Source organism: Lynx canadensis, chromosome A2 (assembly GCF_007474595.2).
Source record: "Lynx canadensis isolate LIC74 chromosome A2, mLynCan4.pri.v2, whole genome shotgun sequence".
Taxonomy (NCBI): domain Eukaryota; kingdom Metazoa; phylum Chordata; class Mammalia; order Carnivora; family Felidae; genus Lynx; species Lynx canadensis.
Genome location: NC_044304.2, coordinates 20,873,788 through 20,898,360, shown reverse-complemented (window position 1 = coordinate 20,898,360; position 24,573 = coordinate 20,873,788). Strand labels below are relative to the sequence as shown.

The 24,573-nt window shown below is 57.2% G+C and overlaps 2 protein-coding genes across 3 annotated transcripts; both read left to right on the top strand.

Annotated features, from left to right (window-relative positions):
- The first annotated feature begins 1,639 nt into the window (after positions 1-1,639).
- Positions 1,640-4,664, top strand: TNNC1 (troponin C1, slow skeletal and cardiac type). Its single transcript, XM_030294358.1, has 6 exons — positions 1,640-1,698; positions 3,210-3,240; positions 3,446-3,592; positions 3,869-3,983; positions 4,227-4,363; positions 4,449-4,664. The coding sequence occupies exons 1-6, from the start codon at positions 1,675-1,677 to the stop codon at positions 4,478-4,480; spliced, it is 486 nt and encodes a 161-aa protein (XP_030150218.1). The 5' UTR covers positions 1,640-1,674; the 3' UTR covers positions 4,481-4,664.
- A 5,155-nt stretch (positions 4,665-9,819) lies between these two features.
- On the top strand, positions 9,820-21,508 carry SEMA3G (semaphorin 3G). 2 transcript variants are annotated; one of them, XM_030306942.1, is made up of 16 exons: positions 9,820-9,972; positions 11,754-11,914; positions 12,015-12,077; positions 12,339-12,458; positions 12,734-12,824; positions 12,948-13,064; positions 13,298-13,443; positions 13,644-13,758; positions 13,852-13,921; positions 14,225-14,369; positions 14,644-14,875; positions 14,986-15,077; positions 15,748-15,789; positions 16,795-17,023; positions 17,289-17,428; positions 18,775-21,508. In XM_030306942.1, the coding sequence occupies exons 1-16, from the start codon at positions 9,864-9,866 to the stop codon at positions 19,213-19,215; spliced, it is 2,313 nt and encodes a 770-aa protein (XP_030162802.1). In that variant the 5' UTR covers positions 9,820-9,863; the 3' UTR covers positions 19,216-21,508. The 2 variants fall into 2 exon arrangements, with proteins under 2 accessions (XP_030162802.1, XP_030162803.1); XM_030306943.1 differs by lacking the exons at positions 9,820-9,972; positions 12,734-12,824 and having other exon boundaries at positions 11,823-11,914.
- Positions 21,509-24,573: the final 3,065 nt, after the last annotated feature.

Genomic DNA, 24,573 nt, shown 5'->3' with positions numbered 1-24,573 from the left:
GCCTCAGTTTCCCAGTCCTGAAAAGGGGCAGGCCAAACCTGGCTTTCAGGCTCATTCCCTGTAGGACACGAGAGGGTTGAAGGAGACATATGAGCTGTGCTTAGAGCCCGAGCTGGACAGAGGTTCTTAACCTCTCCAAGACTTGGAGAGCTGTTTTATAAGAGGTTAATCAATGCAGTGCCCAGCACTCAAGGCCTGGAGCTTGTGTGGTTATCAAGTGGGGGTTCTGCATGTAGGTGGGAGGGATATGTGCTGGCCATCGAGTGCAAGACCCCCAGATGGTGCCCTACCAGAGCTCAGAAGGAGGGGATGGCAGACTGGCCCTGGACACAGAAACTACAGTGCTGGAATGGGAGAAGCACAGGTACAGAGAATCCTAACTGGGGAAGCCCCCAGACCCAGAAGAGGGAGATGGTAACCCAGCTGGAGGGGATAGTAGCACAGATAGAGCATCTGTGTTTATTGAATGACTAAGTGAAGCTTACTTAAGCCCAGAGCACTCCTTGGGGAGATGAGAGGTCTTGGGCATGGATCCTCTGACACTCCTGGCTGAAGGGGTCCGGACCACTCTGTACTAAGGTGGGTCAATAACTTCCTTCTCCAGTGGTATCTGGGTAGCTCAGTCGGTTAAGCCTCTGACTTCAGCTCAGGTCATGATCTCATGGTTTGTGGGTTCTAGCCCCTTGTCAGACTCTGTGCTAACAGCCTGGAGCCTGCTTTGGATTCTGTGTCTCACCTCTCTCTCTTTGCCCTTCCCCCACCTGTGTGCATGCCCCCCCCCAAAGTAAATAAATAAACTTATTTATTTATTTTTTTTTTTTTAAATTTTTTTTTTCAACGTTTATTTATTTTTGGGACAGAGAGAGACAGAGCATGAACGGGGGAGGGGCAGAGAGAGAGGGAGACACAGAATCGGAAACAGGCTCCAGGCTCTGAGCCATCAGCCCAGAGCCCGACGCGGGGCTCGAACTCCCGGACCGTGAGATCGTGACCTGGCTGAAGTCGGACGCTTAACCGACTGTGCCACCCAGGCGCCCCAAATAAACTTTTTAAAAAACTAAAAAAAAATAATAACTTCCTTCTCCAACAGTTACACAGCACCATACTCTGAGCTTGGCTTTCAAAGCTTCTCTTGGCACAGCCTCTCCTTGCTTACTGCTGGCCAGCACCCCCACCCCCCCACCCCCACCCCCCCCCAGCAGGTTTAACTTAAGCCAGGGACTACCAAGTCGGTCATACCTTGAGCAAGTCACTAGTTCCTCCAGGAGCCTCAGTTTCCTCATCTGAAAAGTGGGAATAATATTGCCCACCTCTCTAATCAGATAGGAGTTGAGTAACTGCGTATAGGAGCCTAGATTGGGGTCCACTACTTTGCAGCATCTGTCCTGTCTTCGGCTCATGTTTTCATTCATTCAAGAAACCTTTCCAGAGGGTCCCTTGGGGGGCATGGGGGACAGAGAGGGAAAGATGTGGTCCTTGCAGCCCTTCCTCTGCTCCCTGCACTGGGCAGAGGACACAGGAACTCAAGCCAGCCTGAGATCACCAGGGCTGGGGGAGGGGGTGGAGGATACTGCAAACAGGGGTGGGCTGGGCCAGCAGGAATGTGGTGGGGCAGGGCTATTTAAGCCCAGGACTGGCTGGCAACGCCAGCAGCCTGCCCTGTGAGCCGCCAGCATGGATGACATCTACAAAGCTGCGGTGAGGGACTGGGCTGGGCAGGGCTGGGGTGGGTGGGCCCACTGGGGGCTCACTCAACTCAGGATGGGGGTGGGCACAAAGGTGGTTGAGACCCAGGAAAGGGCCCTGCACTTTCAGCCCAAGCCCTCAAGGGGACGGTGGATCTGGCATTCCAGTTCTAGGGTGTGGAAGGAGTGAGGGGTTCAGGGTCTGGAGAGAAGCTGTCAGGTGGGTGGAGGAGATCACAGCTTTTAGCATCATGTCTGTCCCCATCTCCAAGTGTCTGTAGTCTGTGTCACTGTCTTCCGGCCACATCTCCCTTCACTTGTGTCTGTGGTCTCTGGACCTTTGCCTTTTTTAGTCTTTTTCCATCTCTTTGTTCCTTCCAAGCTGTCCCTCCGAGTCTCTGCTGCTGTCTCCCTGTCCCCCCGACCCCTTCCTGCCCCTTACATTCTGCTTCTCACACTCACGATCCCCCACCTACCTCCAGTTCCTTGGATGGCTGAAGATGCTGTGGAGGGTGGGACAAGAGTTTGAGGAGGGGGCTGGAGAGCTGGAATCCTAAGCTGGAGAAGGGGCTTTGAAGTTTGAGGTAGACAGGGAAGCACTGGCCACAGGGGAGAGACAGGGAAAAGGGAATAGAGAACTGGGGCCCCAGCCCACATCAGGCCTGGCAGGCACAAGTCTCGGTGGTTTAGCCAGGGGTGAGGGCTGGAGAGTGGTCACCCCAAGTCCCTGCAGCATCCTGGGGTCACAGAGGGGTTTTAGATGCTAGTCCCTCCCAGGAGGGGGGTGTTGCTGACCTCCCCCTGCCCCAGAGACAAGGACATTCGGCACAGACAGCTGTCCCCAGGGGAACGCTTCCCTCCACCCTGGTAGTGCAGCCCCCTCCTGGGCAGGGAAGATCTACAGCTGGCTCTGGGGGCGGCCCTGCCTATCCCGCAGGAGTCCATGGATCTGGGGCGGGTAGCCCTCCACCCCGTGCCCATACAAGGCCTGGCGGGGCTGGGGACTAATTTTGGCTCCTGAGGCACCATCAGGCCAGGGGGCCAGATAACGCTGCCCCACCCCCTGCATGCCAGAGTCCCCAGAACAATCACCAGGTTTAACTTTGTCCCCTGTTAAAAATAGCCCAGTGGCTATCCCGGTCAGATTACTGTGGGTGGCTTTGCCCATCCCCACACTGGTTTTATTGTCCCAACCTGAGGGACAGCTGTCCCTCAGGCCTCTCAGCTTGGGTTTCAGAAGGGGGGCCAAAAGGGCATTGAGTGAGTGGTCACTGACTATTGTTACTCAGGGTCACCTTGGCCCTGGAGGGGGCACCCACCTGTCACCCTGGCCCTAAGCCCAGTCTTAGTGAGGCCAGCTGGGTCACCTCAGGGCTTCAGGGACAGGGAGGGAGGCCTGAGGACTGTGACCTGGGAATGGCCTGTCTATTCCTGGCTTCACTCTTCCTATCTGTGGAATGGGTTGGTTTCCTTAAAAGCAACTAAGGCCTGAGTCTGAGTCCTGAGACCTCTTTTCCTCTCTAGGTAGAACAGCTGACAGAAGAGCAGAAAAATGGTGAGTGCCCAAACATATGTGTGGGGACAGCAGGGCTGGGCTGGGAGAGCATGAGGACCCCAGAGGCTGGGTCCCTCTCAGTGTGACCCACTGAGGTCTTGGGGGGAAATGGGCAAGTTGGCAGGTGGCCCCAGGGGTCTGGCCTTCTGGGGTCTTTGCTTCTGAGCCCTGGCCACTCTGCACTTCCCCCCTACCTTGGACACAGAGTTCAAGGCAGCCTTTGACATCTTCGTGCTGGGCGCTGAGGATGGCTGCATCAGCACCAAGGAGCTGGGCAAGGTGATGAGGATGCTGGGACAGAACCCCACACCTGAGGAGCTGCAGGAGATGATTGACGAGGTGGATGAGGACGGTGAGCCCCTCTGTCCCCCCCGCCCCGCCCCAGGCTCCAGACCCATATCACCCTCTGGTTGCTGAGGACCTGAGTCCTGACTCCGCCACTTATTATTCTGTGCCCTTGAAGGAACTATTTTGCCTCTCTGAGCCTCAGTAATCTCATCTATGAAATGGGGATAACGACCGCACTCGTCTCACAGGGTTGCTAAAAGGATGCAGCAAAAATACTGGGGTCTAATGTTGAGACCATTGTAACCGTCCCTCACTAATGGCTGTGCTGCTAACCTTGTAGGCAGTGGCACCGTGGACTTTGATGAGTTCCTGGTCATGATGGTTCGGTGCATGAAGGATGACAGCAAAGGAAAGTCTGAGGAGGAGCTGTCAGACCTCTTCCGCATGTTTGACAAGTGAGTGCATGATGCTGGACCTCTGACCCTGAACCTAACAGAGCTGGGGAAAGGGGGACGGTTTGTGATGTCAAGGTCTCAGTCTCCCATTCTGTGCAATGGGGGAATGGGATGCCCCACCTCCCAGTGGCCCTGCCTTGCCTCTTGGGGTCATGGGTGGGGCTGCTTCTTCCCTTCATCTAGCCCCCACCATGAGCTCTCGAGGTCCCCTTCACCCTCTCCACCCCACTCCCCACCCCCCAGAAATGCTGATGGCTACATCGACCTGGATGAGCTGAAGGTGATGCTTCAAGCTACAGGTGAGACCATCACAGAAGATGACATTGAGGAGCTCATGAAGGATGGTGACAAGAACAACGATGGCCGCATTGACTATGACGGTGAGGGGCGGGGTGTGCTGGGTCCCCGTTGCCCACACCCTGCCTAGCCCCCTTCTCTGACCGAGACCTGTCTCTCTCTCCACAGAGTTCCTGGAGTTCATGAAGGGGGTGGAGTAGACACCAACCCTCTCCCAGAGCTGCCTGTGCTACCTGGCGACTCCAGCCGGACCCTGGGGTGGGGGTAAGGGACCAGGGTCCCCAGCATGTGAGCTTGGGTGTGTCCTTGGCCGACCGTGGGCCCTCACTGACTGCCTCCCCCAGCCCTATCCTAGGGAACTCAAATAAAGCCCTGCTCCCTGGAGGCCTGGTGTCTGGCTTTCATTCCCGGGGGGCTGTGGATGCTCCACCAGGGTCCACTGATGCTCTGATGACCACTTCCTGCTTTATCCCAGAGCCTGTGTTCTGCCCATCCCTGTACATAGGCTTCTGCCAGAGGGGTTAGATTAGATTAGAGATTTCCATGTTCCATGGCCCGCTGACTCCTTTCTATGACTGTTGATGTCCAGATGATTCAGCATCTGGAATTGGTGGTGGCCTGGGAATCCACATTTAACAGGCTCCTGGCGGCTGTGGCTCTGGTCAGCCAGTTGGCTGAGAGGTCCTGTGCTTGGAGAGAACAGGGCACCCTTCTAGGCCCTGGAGGCCACTCGGCACAGCAGCCCAGCTCCTTCTCGGCTCTGGTTGTGGAGAAGCAGGATGCCACATGGGCTCAGTAGGCTGTAGTACCAGTCCATGTGCCCGCTCGCTTGCATTTCGTGCTGGCAACACTGATTCCCTAGCACTGAGGGACACACCGTCTATTCTCTTTCCACTCACCCATTTGCCAGGTGAGGACCCCAGCACCCAGAGAGGCACAGGGACCTGTCAAGGTCATCCAGCGAGCCTGGCAGAGAGCAGAGAGCCTGGCTCCCAGGCCAGGGCTCTGTCTGATGAACCAGGTCCAGACGGGTATAATTTCCAGTTCTCCTGAGCCTCAGAGGCTCCAGCGACCCACTTTCCCTCCCTGACAGAATGGAAGTGTGAGACTTGGTGGCTCTCAGCTTAATGGGGGCCAGAGCTGCAGCCAGAACATTGAGTGGCTTCAAGTGGCACTGGCCTTGGAGCGGGGGCCACAAGGACATGGAGGTATCAGCATGATGGTTGCAGGAGCGACAGCTGCCACGGTGTGTAGGCTCCATCCAGAATGCCAGCAGCTGTCCTTGCTCCGCCCCACCGCTCCGAGGCCTCTCCACCTGTGCCCCAGCCTTAGCACTCCCCAGACAGGCCCAGCATTCCGGAGATGGTCTGGAATTCTGGGGATGCCTCCAGTGGAGACCAGAGCCACAGGAGCTGCCTGGTCCCTGGGGAGGCCTGAGGGGAGATCTGAGGGGTCCCTTCAGGCCCACCCTTGGGAGCAGGAGAACTCAAGGACCTACACGTACACCTAGGAATGACAACATCCCAGGAGAGCAGGTGGGGCCACAGTGGGCCCACCTGCCAGTGCGCCATTCCACAGTTTAAGCACATACCTACTTTATGCCTGGCGTGGGCTGTATGCAACCCTCCAGAGGGAAGCCTCGTCCCTAATTTCATGAAATTTACCATCAACTTGGGAAGACGAAAGAGAGCAATGAGTGCAGTGAGGAGAGCAGTGTATGCTGGAATGGGGATTGTAGAGATGTGATGACCAGTGGTCCAGGAAGGCTTCCTGGAGGAAGTGCATTTCTGGTGGGACAATCACAGAAGAGATGAAGAGTCCTTTGTCCATGTCAAAGTTGAGATACCTCTGGGACAGGATGGTGGGAATGTCAAAGTGGGACTGGAGCTAAGTGAGAGGGCAGAAAGAGGACTATAAACTCAGGTGTCATCGGAGTAAGAAAGTAACAGAGATGCCCTGGTCCTGGATGAGGGCCCCGGGGAGAGAGTATAGAGAGAGGTGGCCCACAACTGGACACTGGACATCCCGCATAGGTTGTCCAAGAGAGGAGATGCGGCCAGGGGCATGGGAGAGACCCTGGGTGAGTGAGGGGCTCAGGGGGGGAGGGATGGGGGCATTGAAAGTGGCTGGTGACCCTGAGGTTAGGGAACTAGAGGCTCCTAAGGCCTTGGCCACCTGAACATGAGGGTTTCATTGGAACAATGGGATGGGAGCCCAACTGGAGAGGATCAAAGGAGTGAGGCAAGGCAAAGGGGAGAATGGTGAGCATGGACAGTACTGGTGAAGTCTTACAGGAAATGCACCGACGCTGCAGGGAGATGTGGAGTCCAGGGACGCTCATTGAAGGAGGTGGGGCAGGGAATGATTGGGAAAAACCCAGTGAAGCTGGCAAAGGGTAATGCAAGACACAGAGGCAAGCCTATAGAAGGTGGGTGGCAACGTGTCTCTGGGGAGTGTTTTAAGGGTCTGCTTCTAAGTGCTGGGCCCCCTGGATCCAAGCTGGACAAGGAGACAGGGGCTGGAATGGAGGCAACGAAGAAAGAACCGTGGCAGTGGGGTTACTGAGTGCAGGAGGGGGTGCCCAGGGGAAGACATGTTCTGAACGGAGATGCCGAAGGTTACCTCCCTATTGGTGGTGAGCTGGAGGATGGGTGGCTGATGTGGGGGCAGGGGGAGGTGGTTGTCTGCGAGGAGAACCGGGGGGAGAGGGGGGCACCCGGAGGATGTTGGGATTGGGAAAGAAGAGAGAAACTCCAAGAGTTAAGCTTTCTGTGAACAAAACAGGAGGATGGCTGGACCAGCTATCAAGAGGTTACATGTGGGTAGGGGGGTGGCTGGCTGTGCCTTAAAGAGAGGTCCAGAGTCAGGGGGAGCCTGTGCGATTGTCCCAATGTCTCTTCTAGAATGAGGTTGGTTGGGGAGGAACCAGAGGCATCCATTCCTTCCAGGCATGCTCACCCCAGAATTCTAGCTGGGAGAGGCCAGGCTATGGCCCTCCACATACCTACCTGGTGGCGCCTGATGTGTGAGCACGCACATCACACATGTATATGGCCACGGGCTCACAAGTTCCCATCAGCACATGGCACTAAGCTCCCTACATGCATCACCTAATTTGACTGTTTTGCTGTATCCAGTCCTCTCCCTTTTTTCTGCACTGTGTGTCATCTTTTGCCTAGATAGTGCTTCCTCCATGAAGCCTCCCTTGATTTCTTGATCAGAATCAATTACCGGAGTCTCCTACTGCCCCTACCTTTTCATATTATGATTGTCTGGTTGCTGCCTGCTGCTCCAGGGTCTTTGGTTTCTGCTGAGTGGCCCCACTGCCAACGCACAGGGCTTGACACAGTGGGCAGCTTTAGGACCTCCTGCAGTTCCCTCTTTGTCCAGTAGGTGGCACAAGATGCTCGTGGCTGGGCCCATTGATCTGAGGTATCAAGGGTACCCTCGGAGTCTGTTTTCCAACTTACAGCCAGCAAGCATTGGCCTTCACAGAAGATCCTTACCCCCTTCCCTGACTGGGAAAATGAGGCCCAAAGAGGGAGAAGACCTGCCCGAGGTTACCTGCCCATACAACAAGTTAACAGTAGACCTGGGGCTCCCAGCCCCCGCCACAGGCTGTTTTTCTGCAGTGTGGAGTGGCCTGCCCTGTGCATCCTGCTCCGATAGACCCGGGTCTCCCTGCAGCTGCAGCTGGGTGCCTAGCTAAACTGAGACCCCCAGGGTGAGCTGGCTGACTGAGGAGATGTGGGCCTCCTGCCCACAGCTGGTGGCCACATGCTAGATGAGAGGCTATGTCCAACCCAATCTTCAGCCAGACGTTGGCCCCCAGCCCGGTTTTCAGGCTGAAACATCTCCCCAGGGAGATAGAGGCAGAGGGGCTCCAGCCTTCTGAGGGCTCATGACATAATCACCACCATGGCAGGCCCTGAACAAGCACACCTCACTCGTATAGAGCCTGTTACACCCAAGGTGGCTGCTCCCTGCCCACGGAAGGAGACTGAGGCCCAAAGAGGGAAAGGCTTTAGCCAAGTTTCTCCAAGGAGCCAGAGGCTGGGTGGGCTGACACTAGTCCCTGGCCTCCCTGAGAAATCGCTTGCCCAATGCCAGGAGGCATTGCATATGCCCTGGGAAGAGGCATATATGTATTACGGGGAGATGGAGACAGGGAGACAGGGTTCCAGGTCCCTGGGTCATTCTCATGCTGACTCTAGGAGCCAACCTGTTTCCCTTGCAGGGATGAGATGGGGGTGGGGGAGACAGGACCCCAGTACTCCAGGAGCCCCAGAAGATAAAGAGAGTCACAGGAAGGCCCAGGGCTGAGCGGAGTCTGTTCTCAGCCTGCTGTGTGGCCTGAGCCAGGTCCTTCCCTCTCTAATGCCCCCAAGTTTCCTGACCACTATCTAAGGGCTCAGGCTTGTCCACCTGGGAGACCTAATTTGCAGGAGTTTCTAGAATCCTTGGAGCTCCAACTCCAGCTGAAGTTTGAAATCTTAGTGCCTAGAGCCTCAGATCTGAGTAAAGGGCTCTGGGGTGGAGTACTGTGGGTGAGGGGGTGCAGAGACAGGAGCTGCTGTGGGATGGGGGGCGTAGGGAGGTCCCCTTACTTACCCCTACTCAACCCCTCAGCCTTGTGTCTCCCTTGTCCGGCTTCTGTGGCTCTCCTGCCCTGAATTGGTGCTCAGGCTAGAGGGAGTAAGGGTGTGAGCACGCTACCTCCACCTTCACCCCAAAGGGATCGTGTGTGTGTAGGGTCTGAGTGCAGAGGGGAACTCTGGGAAGAACCCACCACTCACCTGGTGACATTCTGGGCCCTGGAGCTCTGGTGGGCCTGGAGGGCTGAGGGACACAGCAATGGAAGAGTTCCCTAGCATGAAGTGGATCCTGTCCTCTGCCCCAGTGAGCTGGGATGGGGCCTGGAGACCAGACAGGGACAGGCCTGGGTGGAGGAGGCTGGGCTCATCTTTTGCCAACCTCAGATCTATGAAGTGTAGCCAGACTTCCAGCCCCCACCCAAAGCATGGAGTCCCTTGGACTGGAATGACCCTCCCAGGCAACTTGGGCCCTGCCAAGGGAGCTGGGGAGCCAGGCCAGTGCTACAGGGGGCTGGACCTTCCTGGTGTCAGGGATCTGGGCCCAGAGTCAGTTTGTCTTTGTCATGGAGACTGTCACGGGCAATGGAAGGACAGGGAACAAAGAAGAGCCCAGCTAGAACTCTAGCCAGCCCACCAACCTCTGATCTCTGACCCCTGACCTCCCTTCCAGGCTATCGCTAGAGACTTGGGTTTGTGAACATTTTGTGTAAGCCGCCCACACCCCAGCTGGGAAAGAGTCCCCAATGGGGAGCCTGCCAATCTGACACAGAGGCATTAACCAGGCCAGCCTGGGTGGAGAGAGAAGCAGCAGGTGGATGGCAGGGGCCCCTCCCCCATCTCCTTCCCTCCTCCTCCCGCCTCCCTGGCCCTACAGGGGGTGGAGCCGCTGCCTTATAAGTGTCAGGCCTGGCGGCAACGGAGCAAACTACAACCAGCCGCGGACTGAGGGCGGCTCTGCTGGGCAGCGTGGTGCCCTTGGTTCCCCAGCATGGCCCCCTCGGCCTGGGCCATCTGCTGCATGCTGGGGGGACTCTTGCTCCTCGGGGGCAGCCCCAGCCCTGGCCCCAGCGTGCCTCGCCTGCGGCTCTCCTACCGAGGTAGGGGCAGTGCGCGCCCTGTTCATGTGCGCGTTTGTGGGACCCTGGGACTCTGTGACATCCCCAGCTGGGGGGGCCCCAGCTAGCCCTGGGCAATCTCTTCTGCCAGCCGGAGGTCACTTCCACACAGCACAGACTGTGGGAAGGACTTCACGGAGATGGTTCTCCAGCTGAGTTGCCACCAGAGGCAGGAACTGGGGAGGAGGACCAGGGGCAGGGGCAGGTCCCAGGAGGGTGGAGGTGGGAGAGACAGAGACACAGGGGACAACCTGAGGGGGCTTCTGAGAAAAGGAGAGGGGCATGGAGACCCTGAGAGGCCTCCTTAGAGATGGGCAGGGAGAGATGGGGAGGGATGGGGAGGACAGGTCTGCAAGATCCTGAGGTGTGCACTCAGCCTGGGCTCCTTGCCCGGGGTGGGCAGTGAGAAGCAGGGCAGCAGCCTGTGGTGGGGGCCCTCACCCTATCTCCACAGCCTTGCCCCCTCTGCCTCTTGCAGCCCACTTCACAGTGCTGGCCTTTGTTCTTCCCTCTCTGTCCCAGAGGCTCTTCACAGCCCAGCAGTGATTTCAGCCTCCTCTCTCTGCCCATCCTGGCCCGGTGGGGAGCGGGGGGCGGTCCTCAGCAGATCTAACCTGATATGCTGTGCTGTAGCTGGCACAGTCTGTGGAGAGGGTCCCCAGGAAAGGTCCCTGAGACATAGACTCTCCATGATTCTTCTTCTTGGGGAAACCAGAGGGGTGACCACCTTCCCCTGGGCACCCCAATCCAAGTGGAGAGACCCAGGCCTGCTCCGGGGACAGAGAGGGGAGACGTGGCTCCACTCTGGAGAGTGTAGCTGGGTCTGGGGGCAGAAGGTGGTCTTGCCCTGGGAGCTATGGTTTGGGGGGGAAAGTAAAAAAAATAAAGCCCAAATAGGGCAAATCCCCTCTAAAGTACTGTCAGTCATGGAAGGCTTCCTGGAAGAGGCTGTTGATGAGTTTGGGGGTGGAGTGGGTGCTGGGCTTGCCACCTTGGATGGGTATCCTCTGAGCAGGCACAGGATAGCCGGCCTTCCCAAGGGTAGCCAGTGCTCATTCCCACCATATCCTTCTGCCTGCCCGCTTGACCACCTGTTACCTCCACCTCCCTAGCCAACCCCCAAGGACCTATTTCATGATCCTTGGCTCCTGGGACCAGCATCCCCAGCCAGCCACCCCCAACCCCCTGCATCTGGGAAGGCAGTGTCTATGGAGGAGAAAGTCTTCCTTCATCACATCCCTGGATCAGAGCCTTGAGCTCTGCCTGGCCATACCTGACCTTTCCCATACCCAGGCCTTTGCCAGGTGTTCTCTCTGCTGGGAATGCTCTCCCTGTCTGTCCGCTTGTCCCACTGAGTCAGCCTTGCACACTGCTCAGACTAACCCACCCTTCCTCCAGGCTCTTCCAGCACTTTGCTCAGCTTGCTACCGTAGGTTCTGACAGCAGGGCCAGCAGGGTCATCTTCCTTGGGGACTGGGTAGGGCACAGATGGGCCTGTGGGAAGGATATGTTAACTGAAGGATTAAGGGACCAAGGAATGGAGTGGTAGGAAGCAGGGCTCAGGGCCCCCCTGTCCCACCCACCCCCAGGAGGCAATTCTCAGAAGCCCTCCAGTGGGCCTATGGATGGAAACATTTTCCAGATGTGAGTGGGGGAGGCGGTGGTGAGGGGCAGTGAATGCACAGCTGGGACCCTCTACCTCCACACCTTAGCTGGAGAAGTGGGCTGAGCAGTAGACACTGACTACCCTTGCTCCCTCCTAGATCTCCTGTCTGCCAACCGTTCTGCTGTCTTTCTGGGTCCCCGGGGCTCCCTGGACCTTCGGGCCATGTACCTGGATGAGTACCGGGACCGCCTTTTTCTGGGGGGCCGTGATGCCATCTACTCTCTGCGGCTGGATCAGTCATGGCCGGATCCCCGGGAGGTGAGCTGGACTGACAGAGGGGAGGGTTTGTCTGAGAGCTAGGAGGCCAGATGGTGAAACTGAGGCTATGAGGTCAGGAGTCAATTAGGCTGTGTTTCAGGTCCTGTGGCCACCACAGCCAGGACAGAAGGAGGAGTGTGTTCGCAAGGGAAGAGATCCTTTGGTGAGTGCTGTCAGAAGTGACTGACCCCCAGCCCTGACCAACACCCAGGTCTTGACCCCCAGGATAGCCTGTAGCCACTCCCCCAGGTGTTTACACTAGGGGCATTTGGAGCAGATCCTGAGGGCTCTTGAAGGTCTGTGAAGAATGTCATCCCCACCCTAGATCTCCAGAGCTGATCAGCCAGGCAGGGCTGAGCCTTGGGGCCCAAGGAGATGGTAAACACCCCCTCATCCCCTCCACCCCACCCCTTCTCCCTGCTAGGTGGAGTGCGCCAATTTTGTGCGGGTCCTACAGCCCCACAACCGGACCCACCTGCTGGCATGTGGCACTGGGGCCTTCCAGCCCACCTGTGCCCTCATCACGGTTGGGCATCGTGGGGAGGTGAGCCTGGGGCAGGCCCCACAAGGGACTGGGAAGCAGTGACATTTCCTCCCTGCTGTCTGAACGCTCCTCATTGAGCCTGGCTTGGGGCAGAGGGGTCAGGGGCCTGAAAGGCATCTTTGTGCCAGGCTGACCCCTTTGGCGAGGCCCTGAATGAAGGCGCCTTCTGCCCACCCCCACTCTCATCGCTGCACGCGATGGCCACTACCCGGGCGGGGGGGCTGGTGCTGCTTTCCTAGGTGACACCCTTCCCTCCCTTCCTCCCTCTCGGGCAGCACGTGCTCCACCTGGAGCCCAGCAGTGTGCAAAGTGGGCGGGGGCGGTGTCCACATGAGCCCAGCAGTCCCTTCGCCAGCACCTTTGTAGGTGGGTGATGCCCAGGCCCGGGCGGGCACAAGGAGGGGGGAGCCTGCCGATGTCCTTGGGAAGCAATGGGGCCAGCTATGGGGCCTGGCCCTCCTCCCTTGATTCTGCCCCACCCTCACCCAGGTGGGGAGCTGTACACGGGCCTCACGGCTGACTTTCTGGGGCGCGAGGCCATGATCTTCCGGACTGGGGGTCCCCGACCAGCTTTACGTTCTGACTCTGACCAGAACCTCCTTCACGGTGAGCCCAGGGTCTGCCCAGGGCAGGGCTGGCTGGGATCTGCCCCTGGCACCAGCAGGGAGGTAGGAGAGCTGGCACTGGAGTGGGGATGGCCCAACCCTACTCTACTCCCTGGGACCCCAGCCTCCCGTGGGGTCCCTGTGCCTCTTGCCCTCCATGCTGGGTTCAGCAACGTCCCCATCCTCCCTCGTAAGGCGCCCCCCCCCAACCAGCTGCACCCTGTTACCTCCCAGACCCCCGGTTTGTGATGGCCGCCCGGATTGCCGACAACTCTGACCAGGATGATGACAAGGTGTACTTCTTCTTCTCGGAAACTGTGCCCTCGCCCGATGGTGGCCCAGGCCGTGTCACGGTCAGCCGCGTGGGCCGTGTCTGCGTGGTGAGAGCTGTGAAGAGGCGGTGAGGTTCAGATCCTCACCGCACCCCCTTCCTACACCCATCCCCACCAGCGGCAGAGGGAAACTGAGGCAAGGGTGTGAAGCCAACATCCAAGCCTCTGCCTGCAAGGGTGAGGGTGGAGGAACAGGAGGGGGCCCCACCCCCTGGGGCTCAGGGCTGATTCTGGCCTTCTACCCCCAGAATGACGCCGGTGGCCAGCGAGTGCTGGTGAACAAATGGAGCACCTTTCTCAAGGCCAGGCTGGTGTGCTCAGTGCCTGGCCCTGGTGGTGCCGAGACCCACTTTGACCAGCTGGGTGAGGGCATGGCCGGAGGCAGGCCTGGGTGTGGGTGCGGAGGGCTCAGAGTCAGTGAGCGGGGGGCATTGACTGTGGCCCTCTGTCTCCCAGAGGATGTGTTCCTGCTGTGGCCCAGCGCAGGGAAGACCCTTGAGGTGTACGCCCTGTTCAGCACAGTCAGGTGGGCGCATGGGCCTCCCCTCACACCCCCACCCCTGGTTCCAGTCTCTGCACTCCTAGCGTCCTCTGCTGAGCCTCTGCTTGCGTGTCCCAACTTTACCATGGGTCCCTGTCTCTGTCTCCGACTCAATAACTCTGAGGCTCTGTGTCTATCTCCCTCTCTTTGTCTCTGCCTGGGTGTCCTCATTTTTCAGTCTCTGTTGACTTCAGGCACCATCATCCTCTGTCCTGTCCATGGATAGGTTGCCCCCTCCCCACCTGTGACAGCCACCCTGGCCTGACTGTCCCTGTCCGCCCTTGGCAGTGCTGTGTTCCAGGGCTTTGCCGTCTGTGTGTACCACATGGAGGATATCTGGGAGGTCTTCAGGGGACCCTTTGCCCACCAAGATGGTCCCCAGCACCAGTGGGGACCCTATGGGGGCAAGGTGCCCTTCCCTCGCCCTGGAGTGGTGAGTATCTGCCTGGAAGCCAGGCCAGGGAAGAGGGCTGAGCCGATACCAGAGGGACCGTACCTTGGGATGACCTTGTGGTTGAGCTGGGACTCCAGGGGAGCCAGGTGGGGTAAGGAGGGGAGCAGAGCCCTGCCACATTAAGGAGTCTCTGCTATAGCAAGAGCAGTCCCCCCAAGGTGGGCATGCCCAGCAGTGGGGCCTGGAAACAGGCTGGGGTGAGGGATGTGCGGCCCCAGAATGTTTCAGGTGCTCCCTTTGCTGCCGCTCACAGTGCCCCAGCAAGATGACAGCGCAGCCAGGACGACCCTTTGGCAGCACCAAGAACTACCCAGATGAGGTGCTGCAGTTTGCCCGAGCCCACCCACTTATGTTCTGGCCCGTGCGGCCACAGCAGGGCCGCCCTGTCCTTGTCAAAACGCACCTGGCCCAGCAGTTGCGCCAGATCGTGGTGGACCGCGTGGAGGCAGAGGACGGGACCTACGATGTCATCTTCCTGGGGACTGGTGGGTGGGCTGAGTGGGGTGGGCGGGCTGGGGAGGTGTGCCTCTGGTTGGGGGGTGGGGCAGGCCACTCCTTCTTCTCCCACTGATCCCTCCCTCCTGCCCTGCCCCAGACTCGGGCTCCGTGCTCAAGGTCATCGCCCTCCAGGGTGGGGCCTCCACTGAGTCCGAGGAGGTGGTTTTGGAGGAACTCCAGGTGTTTAAGGTGAGTGGGGCCTTGGGAAAGGGGGAACTGATGGGAGGGGTCCCCTCCAGCTCCACTGCTGGGTCTAGGCCTGGCCACGGGGACAGAGGAGCAAAATACAAGGAGATAGGCCTGTCTTTACTGAACCTGCAGCCAGTGGGAAGTGCAAGTGAGACACTGGCTGCCGCAGGGCCTTGCTCATGCGTTTATCTGGCTGTGGGGCCCAGAGAAAAGTCGGAGGGCCCAGGGAGGGGCGTCCAAGGTGATCACCCCTTGACAAAGCCCTGCCAGGCTCAAGCAACAGTGAGGGGGTGGCTGAGACCCCAAGTCCCCACGGGGTTCTGTTGGCCCCCCAACTACAGAGCGAGGCAGGGCATCACGTGCATCTGGGGGACTGCTGTGCTCCCAATATGGGATGGGTGATGTGGGACAGCTGCCTCATTGCTGGAGAGCAGGGCTGTGGGAGGGGACACTGGAGCTTTGTGCTCCTTGGAGGCCAGCCAGGGTGAGGGGACGTTTCTAATAACCCGAAGTCTGGGAAAGACCGTCTGGCCTTAGTTGCCAGGGAGCGCACTGACCCAGGCTGGGAGATAGGTGGCTCCCATGCAGGGGCTGGACGAGGCCGAAAGCAGGGATGCAGGGGAAGTCTGGCCCCAACCCACCCATCCCTGAGATCCTGCTCCTTCCCCAGGTGCCGACACCCATCACTGAGATGGAGATCTCGGTCAAAAGGGTAAGAGCAGCTGCCATCCCTCCCTCCTTCTCCCTCTAACCCCTCACCTGAAGCTCTGAGCAAGGCCGCTTTCCGGAAGGTGCTGCAACAGGCCCTGGGGATGCCTGATTAGGCCTTGCAATGAGGCTTGAGGGTCCGGCGGGGAGCTGAGATCCCACGCATGAAACCAGTGGGCAGTGGGAATCCTGAGTAAGTGAGACTGTGTTCAGATAAGGGGAGAGCCACAAAGGCCAGTCCCTCTGGGGAGACAGAAACATGCTTGGAAACAAAATCCGGAATTTTTTTATGGAAAAAAAATTTTTTAATGTTTATTCTTTTTTTTTTTTTTCTTTTTGAGAGAGAGAGAGAGAGAGAGAGAGAGAGAGAGAGAGAGAGAGACTGAGCATGGGTCAGGGAGAGGCAGAGAGAGAAGGAGACACCGAATCCAAAGCAGCTCCAGGCTGTCAGCACAGAGCCTGATGCGGGGCTCGAATACACAGACCTTGAGATCATGACCTGAGCCGAAGTTGGCCACTCAACCTACTGAGCCACCCAGGCACCCCCATAATTTAAATCAAATAGGGGAGAGCCACTTTTTAGAGGCCTGCTATGTCCTTTTGCAAGTGGCAAAATCTCCTCAAGTTATTCTGCCCCAGTTTATCTTTGGGTAAATCCCAACTTTTGTATTAGGATTGCTTGAGGCAGAGTGTACCTCTAAGGTCAGAGGCAAGTCAGGATAAAGGTTATTGAGGTTGAGGGCAAAAGTCAGCAGCAGGAAGGGCCTGGAGAAACCCCTTAGAGAAGAGCCCCCCAGGTCTGCCCCGTGCCTTCCTTCCGTGTCCTAGAACAGGATCTGGTGCATATCAGGTGGGTGATCAACATTTTTGGTTTCTGGGGATACATCCAAGAGGTTCTGGAAGACTGCCTGAAAATGGTGGGGGCCTCAGGAAGCCCAAAAGGGGCAAGAGCCTAGTTGCTTCTAGGTGGGGCCCAGGCTCACCTTGGCTCTGCTTGTGTCCCCCCCAGCAAATGCTGTACGTGGGCTCGAGGCTGGGCGTGGCTCGGCTGCAGCTGCACCACTGTGAAACCTACGGCAGTGCCTGTGCTGAGTGCTGCCTGGCCCGGGACCCATACTGTGCCTGGGACGGTGCCTCCTGTACCCGCTACCGGCCTGGCACCAGCAAGCGCCGGTTCCGCAGGCAGGACATCCGGCATGGCAACCCTGCCCTGCAGTGCCTGGGGGAGAGCCAGGAAGGTGAGTGGTGGCAGGCATGGGGGCCCCTCCTCACCCCTCTGGCCCGGGCTCAACCCCTGCAAAGTGTGGTCTCAGGCTGGTCCTGTTTTAACACCCAGCCCTCAGTTTTCCTACATGTGCAGCTCCTGTCAGTATACTGGGGAAGGAAGGGTCTTTGGACAGAATGAATGGCTTGGGGATTGATGGACACTTAGGTCCTTGTCACACTGGTGGGGGCCCTGGGGGCCCACAGTACTGAGCTGAGCCCCCCTCCACCTCCCTCCAGACGAGGCTACAGGCCCCGTGGCGGCCACCACAGTCTACGGCACGGAGCACAACAGCACCTTCCTGGAGTGCCTGCCCAAGTCTTCCCAGGCTGCTGTGCACTGGTTCTTGCAGAGGCCAGGGGGTCAGGGACCCGACCAGGTGAGCAAAGACCTTGCCTCCAACCTGCACATGTCCTGATCTCACATCCCTCCCTGACCCCAAGTCCTGATCTCTAGGAAGGGGCTCTAGGGGGAACCTGCCAAGGTCAACCGAAGAAAAGTGTGCATTAAGGGCCTGCAGTGCCTGGAAGGAGGTACCCCTCTTCCTGCCTCCAGGAATGCCCAGGCCAGATGTGGCTGCAACCCTTCCTGTGACAGAGAGCCCACTAACTCCCAGGCACTGAACTGAGCTCTGGGAGGTGGGTAGTAGAGATGGAAGAGAGTCTGGTCTAGTCAAGAAGCCCCCCAGGCTCACACATATGGCTCATCTTTGCAGGCCTCTCTTTCCCATGGGTTCTTGGTTCTCCTCTGCCCCAGGGTGGTGCCTAAACCACTGACACTTGCACACACACACACACACACACACACACACACACCCCTACACACATACCCACTGCCTAGCCCCACACTTCCTCCCTGGAGTCCAGCTGTCTGCCCAGGCCCTCTCCTCCCCCATCCGGAAAAGTCTGTCAACCCCAGAAATGGCTTTAGTCTGGGGCCTGATGAGGGCATGGGTAGGGCAGGGTGAGGAACCATTCTCCAGCCTCTCTCAGGGGCAGAGAAAGGGAGGGAGTGCCTTGATTACAGGAGGGGCTCTCCTTCCAGCTTGGAAACTGGGGGAGGCCAGCTTTGGGCCAGCTGTTGGGCTAGGCACGAGGAGCACACCCCCAGGGGGCCAGGCACAGGGAACAACAAGATGGTTACACAATACTTACCACCCAAGCAGTCCCGCCTCAACGTACAGATGTGCAGACATCCAGGTGGGAGCAGAGCAGCGCTCCTGCCTCCCGCACTGTGATGGGCACTCAGCCCACCCCTGGTTGGGGGACTGAACAGTGCAGACAAGGACAGGGGAGAGAGAGAGAGAGAGAGACAGAGAGAGAGAGAGAAAGGAAAGTGGAGGGGACTTCTAGTCCTAGGGCTATGGGTATAGCCCTCCCTGAATAAAAACCCATAAGTACCCCTCTGCCCACTCTATCCCCAGGGACCACGTGGCAGGGCTCCCTAAGGCCAAGGTAGGTGCCACAGAGCTCTGACTAGGGGAGAAACCAGTCAGTGAAATCTTTGAAAAGCCTCCTTTGCAGGCCCTGTCCTGGGTTATAGGAAGGTGAGACCCTGCCTGCAATAGGCTCACAATTGCCTGAGCCAGCCTGGGAAGGAGGGATGGGGAGGGGAAATGCTTAAGCACCAGGTCCTGAAATGCGAAGTTGGAAAAGCAGGGAGAGTAACTGATGTTGTGTGCGCCCTACTCCATGTCCCCCTCATCCCCTCCCCCACCCCCCACAGGTAAAGACAGATGAGAGAGTCCTGCAAACAGAGCAGGGGCTGCTGTTCCGCAGACTCAGCCACCTGGATGCGGGCATCTACACCTGCAAGACACTGGAGCACGGCTTCTCCCAGACTGTGGTCCGCCTGGCTCTGGAGGTGATTGTGGCCACACAGCTCAACGGCCTGTTTCCTCGGGATCCAAGGCCAGAGGAGACCCCAGGCTGGGGAGGCCTGGCCTCCACCCCCTCCAAGGCCTGGTATAAGGACATCCTGCAGCTCATCGGCTTCGCCAACCTGCCCCGGGTGGACGAGTACTGTGAGCGCCTGTGGTGCCCTTCCAGGAGCCGGGGCAAACAGGCCAAGGGCAAGAGCTGGGCAGGGCTGGAGCTGGGCAAGAAGGTGAAGAGCCGGGGGCAGACCGAGCGCAATCGGACGCCCCGGGAGGTGGAGGCCACATAGAAGAGGGTGGAGGAGAGGGTGGTCGGGATGGACCAGGTGGCCCAGCAACCCTGAGTCTCCCACCCACCCACCCAGCTAGGGCTAAGGGGAGGGGGGCAGCATGCCTGACTGCCTCTTAGAGGCGGGAGTCTCTGCCCCCCATACTTCTACCAGGCTGCCCACAGGAAAAGCTGGGGCTTGATGGAGGGCCCTGTGTCCAAGGCCTGTTCCTGCCCCTCTGTGCTCTCAGTCCTAGGCTGGAGCCAGCACCCTCTGTCTGCTGCCAACCCCAGTGGGCCTGCTGTTTGTTTTCAGACGTGGTCCCCAGAGCACATTTCCGGCTGTGCCCGGAGGTGAGAGGCCTGGGTGGTTCTTTCCCAGCCAGCAGAACAATGGCCATCCTGAATGACCCTTGGAGTGGGCGTTTGGGTGCGTCTGAGGAGGTGTCTGGGCAAGGGGCCCTTAGGCAGCCAGAGGAGGATGGAAGTTGCCTCTATGCTAGCACCCATTAAGAGGACCTACTGTGAGTTGGGGCAGGGAAGGGGAGGGGCAGAGAAGGTGGAACAGCAAGCCCCTCCCCCCACTTGGGGTGGCTCCCTGCCACTGCCCACCACTTCTTCTCCATGACAGAGTCATAGAAGCATTGACAGCCAGAGCTCCCTGGGCCCCTGGTCTGAGTCTCAGGCACTACTTCATAAACCAAGCAGTGTCTCTACAGCCTGACTTCTCTTCCCCAGACCCCAAGCTGCCAGGCCAGATTTCCTGGGATGCCCAGACCTCTGATGGGAGTCCCCCTCTCCACCATCAGGGGCTGCAAGCTGATGGAGAGGGTAGGTTCTAGGAGGATTCTAGGTTCTGTGGACTAGAGACGGGGAGAGGGGAGCGGGGGAAGTATGGGGCAGGAGGGGGGGCTGTCTCTCACTGGGTGGTACAAGAATGCTCACAGCTGGGGAGGGAGGGAATGTGGCAGCTCCCCGAGTAAGCTACAGCTGGTGGGCAGGCACAGGCCCAGGGCTTTGCCAGGGCCACAGAGGGTTGAGACCCCCCAGGATGGGCTATGGGACCCCAGGCAGGCATTCTCAAGAACCCAGGATAGCATCAATTAGCTCAGGAGCCACAGGGGAAACCAGATGTTTCCCCTCTGGGATCGTTGGTTTCTGTTAAATAATGGTTGGTTATAAATGGTTTCATTTATGAAGATTTTCTCTCTTAAGGGAAGAAAATAGAAAGAAAAAAAGCTGCTAAATCCTGCTTGTTCTTGGAGGTGAGGCTCAGGTGGCCAGGATGCATTTTGTCTGGGTGTGTAGGGAGGTGTTTTTGCCAACAGCAGGGATGTGTTTCTTGGGCTGGGGAGCACAGAGGGGGAGGAGAAGGAGGACTAAATGAAAAGTCATTCCCAGACTGCATATGAGCAAGTTAATGACGCACAAAACTGATAGGAGGGGACAAGAGCATCAGGTTTGAGATTCCCTCCATGAGAAAAACTAAGATGAAGAAAGGAGGGGGAAAAACAGGTAAAAAAGCAGGACAGGGTTTCCTGCTCCACTGAACTCAAACCCAGACTGTACATCTACCTTGGATTTTACCTGAGTCACCCCACCACGTCCAGAGAACTGGGATCCAAAATAGGCCCCCTTTCCTCTTTGACTTCACAGTAAGTTAACCAGAGGCATGGAGATTAACCTTGGGAAGCCTCAGGTTTGGGGTTGGTGTGGCTGGGAAGTCAGCAGGTAAAAGCAAAGGAGAGGACTGTGGGGGTAGGGGGCTGGAGAAGGGCATGGAGGGGGAGGTAGAGGCCATGGAAGAGGGAGAGGAAAGAGCACAGAGCCCTGAGAATGGGTGTGTAGAGCTGCAGCCCCTCTATCCCAGCAAAGTCAGGAAGAAATGACCAGCCAGGCTCTCAGTGGCCTCTAGGTTGGACCCAGGCATGGCTGGCTCCAGGCAGGGTTCTCTGGGGAAGTTACTCTAGATAATGGAGGAGGAGCTCAAAATCCTGAACAACGAACATCTGCACTTAGAAAATTATGGACAGTTTCTGCCAACTCCCCACACCTCCCACCCCCATGGTACTGTGTGTTATTGACTCCTGGAAATGCTTCTATGTGTGAATTCTATTTTTATATTGGTATGTTGAGATCAGCCTTGTGGTTTTGTCTTCAGAGCACACTTCTTGTAATTACTATTGTTACTTTTATTGTCATGACTGCCTCTGTGCTTTGATGAGGATATGAGGTAGTCTACCGCACAGACCTATAAGGAAAGCGATGGAGTTAATATTTACATCACATAATTATATCATTATTGTATCTCTGTATTTTTCTGTTCTAAATTGATGGATGCCATCTGTGTGAGCTGGAAATGAAGAGCCTTTCCATCCACTCCAGGATGGCCACCCTCGGAGATATGTTCTAGGAGGGAGGGAGATGGGCATGAGGGGAAGGAAGGAGTCAAAGGGCTTTGTCTAGGAAACTGAGATTGCTTATTAAGTTAGGAAACTCCTGCCCCTCAGGCTTCTGAGACTGACCTTCTTGGGCTTCAGGAAGACCTTGAGTCAGAAAAAAGTGCTGGCAAAGGGCAGCTGGGCACGTAGGCAGCCCTGCTCCTTTTCCACAGTAACACTTGACATTCGTGACAGCAATACTTGGCCTGGTGCCTGTCTTCCTCGCAAGTCACATACCAACATATATTAAGGCCCCTGTGCTCTTGCCTGGGGTGCTAGGCTGTGCTGTGGGGGCTGCAGCTTCTGAGGAGGACGGGAGGTCTGGTTGAGCTGCCTCCGAGGCCGCCACTGACCACAGCTCTCACTCCCCCAGCGATGCCATGCCCCTGCACGAAGAACAGAGCCCGCTGGTGCTGGAGGGAGATGGAAAAAGGCAGGGAAGGTTTGAAGATGGGAGGGACATCACCTCACTTTGCCAGGGAGACGAACCCCTTGTTTGCCTGGGCCCCTCAATCCATACTATAGAGTAGAGAGGCTTAACAAGTCAGTCACCAGACCCCTCTCGCAGCGCTGGAGCAGGGCCCCTCCTTTTGTCCCCTGGGCCTGACAGAATTGAACCGGTATGTCCTGCCCCAAGCCACCTGAGAAGCATCATGGGCACCCATTTGGTGCTGAGCATGGGGTTGGGAAGGATGTGAGAACTTGACCTCCACAGTCCCTTCTCCCCCCAGGCCACAGAAGCTGTGTTCCTACCTTCCCACCCCTAGAGTCTGGACTTTTCCCTCTCAGCCTCTCATCTTGAGTCCTATTTCCTTCCTCAAGGGCTTCCCTCTCACTCCTTCTGGCAGCTTTTTCCTCAAAGTCTCATACCTCCCCTAGTCTTTGGGTCTGTGTCATGATTTCCCAAACAGGTTTAGTGCTGGAAAGGGGCTTGGAGAAAGACACAGGACAAGCATTTTCCAAAATGGTGTCCTATGGAACATGAGATCCTCTGTGACAAGGGTCAAATAAATACGGGGATTTCTGTCCCTTTAGCCCCCGCGGAATTGCTGTGTGCTGCCTGTTTGCCCTGTGAAATCTCCAAGAAGCCACAGTGATCTCTCGTTAATTTGCATGTCTGTCATGAGCTACATGATTCTCCTAAACCTGGGTCCTCTATCCCCTTTTTCCCATCAGGTCATCACCACTTCGTGTTTCTAATGTTTTGAAGCATACTTTGGGAAAATGCTGATTTGATTAATTCATTCCTTCCTTGGCCATGTGAAATTAGTTTATTAATCTCTGTTTTCTAAGCCTGTAAATGCTGAAGGCCCTGCCCCAACCCCCCCAAGTCGAATAGCCACATCTTGGCTTCCTATGGGAGGCACTGGAGCAGGACCCACCACCCTAGGGCCAGGGCAGCCAAGCCACCAGTCTGCTGGCCCTTGGGCTTGGCCTCTGCCCACCCTCCCACACTCAGTATGCCTCAGCAGCCCACTTCCTGGCAAGGTCCTCTATTGATGGCTAGGGTTCACCCCAAGCCTGTGGCTGTCCAGCAGTCTAATACACTCACTTCTAAGGGAGGGAGCAGAATAGGGGAGGAAAACAGCTCTTTTCACTTTCTCAGATGGCTTCCTTGCACTCAGCCAAGCCCAGGTCAGCTTCTAGACACCCCCTTGAATCCTCCAGTTGGAGGAGGAGTCAGGCAGCAGCCATCAGGATCCAGGCTATCCTCTCCATGGGCTGGTAGGGGCCCCAGATGCAGCTAGAGGGAGATGGGTAAAGTGGGGTGAGCAGGGAACTCACTCACATCCCTCTGCCAGTCCAGCACACTCAGGCCTCTCTAGCCAGCCACATCTCCTTCTTAGAGCTAGGAGACAGTTGCTCAGAAACAGCCTGATTTCCATCCTAATTAAGGATCCACCCCAGCCTTCCCCAAGTGCTGGTTCTCAGGGGCTCCCCAAAGAGAAGTTTCAGCACACACTAAGATCAAATCTCCAGGGTTTTCTGAGTCTACAAACTTGGCCCTGGTGTAGGGAGAGAGCGAGTGGGTGGGGCTAGGTTTCCATACAATTCCTGACTAGGATCTCAAGGATTGTTGGGCCCCTGCCCTGGCTTCTCTTCCAGATTCACCCACCCCCCCTGATGAACAGGAGATGAGGCAACAGCAGCTGTGGCCCCCTGCCCACTTCCCACTGCCCGGCCCCTGCCCACTTTTGCCATGGGTACCACTGGTGGGCCCGTTCCCTGGATTCCCTGTCCTAATGAAGCCTTTCACTTTCCCCACTGGATTTTTATTAAGGAAACTCTTGGTTCCTCAATGCAGCCTTTTAAAAGATCATTCTCCCCATGTGGAGGACAATAAGAAAGAAGTTAATTTAAAAAAAAAAAAAAAAGATCATTCTTCACCGAGGATGGGAAATGCTGCACAGACTTCAGGGAGGCCTTATAAGGGATGCCAGCCCCTAACCTCACACCAGGCCTTAGCAGTCAGCTAGTAGCTTGCACTCAAGGACTCAGCTGAGGGGGACTCAGGTGACCAGTCTTGACCTCTTTCCCCCAGGGAGGAAGATGACTGGAGTGTACCTTAATCCATCCCAACAGGGTGTGTTTCACTTCCATAAGCATCCCCTTGGACAGAGAGGGAAGACCAGGACAAGGGGACAGTTGTGGTCTGGCAAGGATTCCAAAATGAATCAATAGAGGCCTGTCTGTCATCAAATGGAGGGAACTATAGTAGTTGGAACACTCAAAGCCCAGATTGGCCTGTTAGGAGGACAAGGGGGGCTCTGCTCTCACAGATAAAGATACAGAAGAATGATGTGGCAGACCAGCAGCTTGGTTTATGGACATGACCTCATCTGTTCATGCTGCCCCCCACCCCCAGCCGATAAGAATCTGGTGCTGTTTCCTGTAGTCCAAGGGTCTCAGACAATGGTGTGAACTGCTAGGCCTGCGGG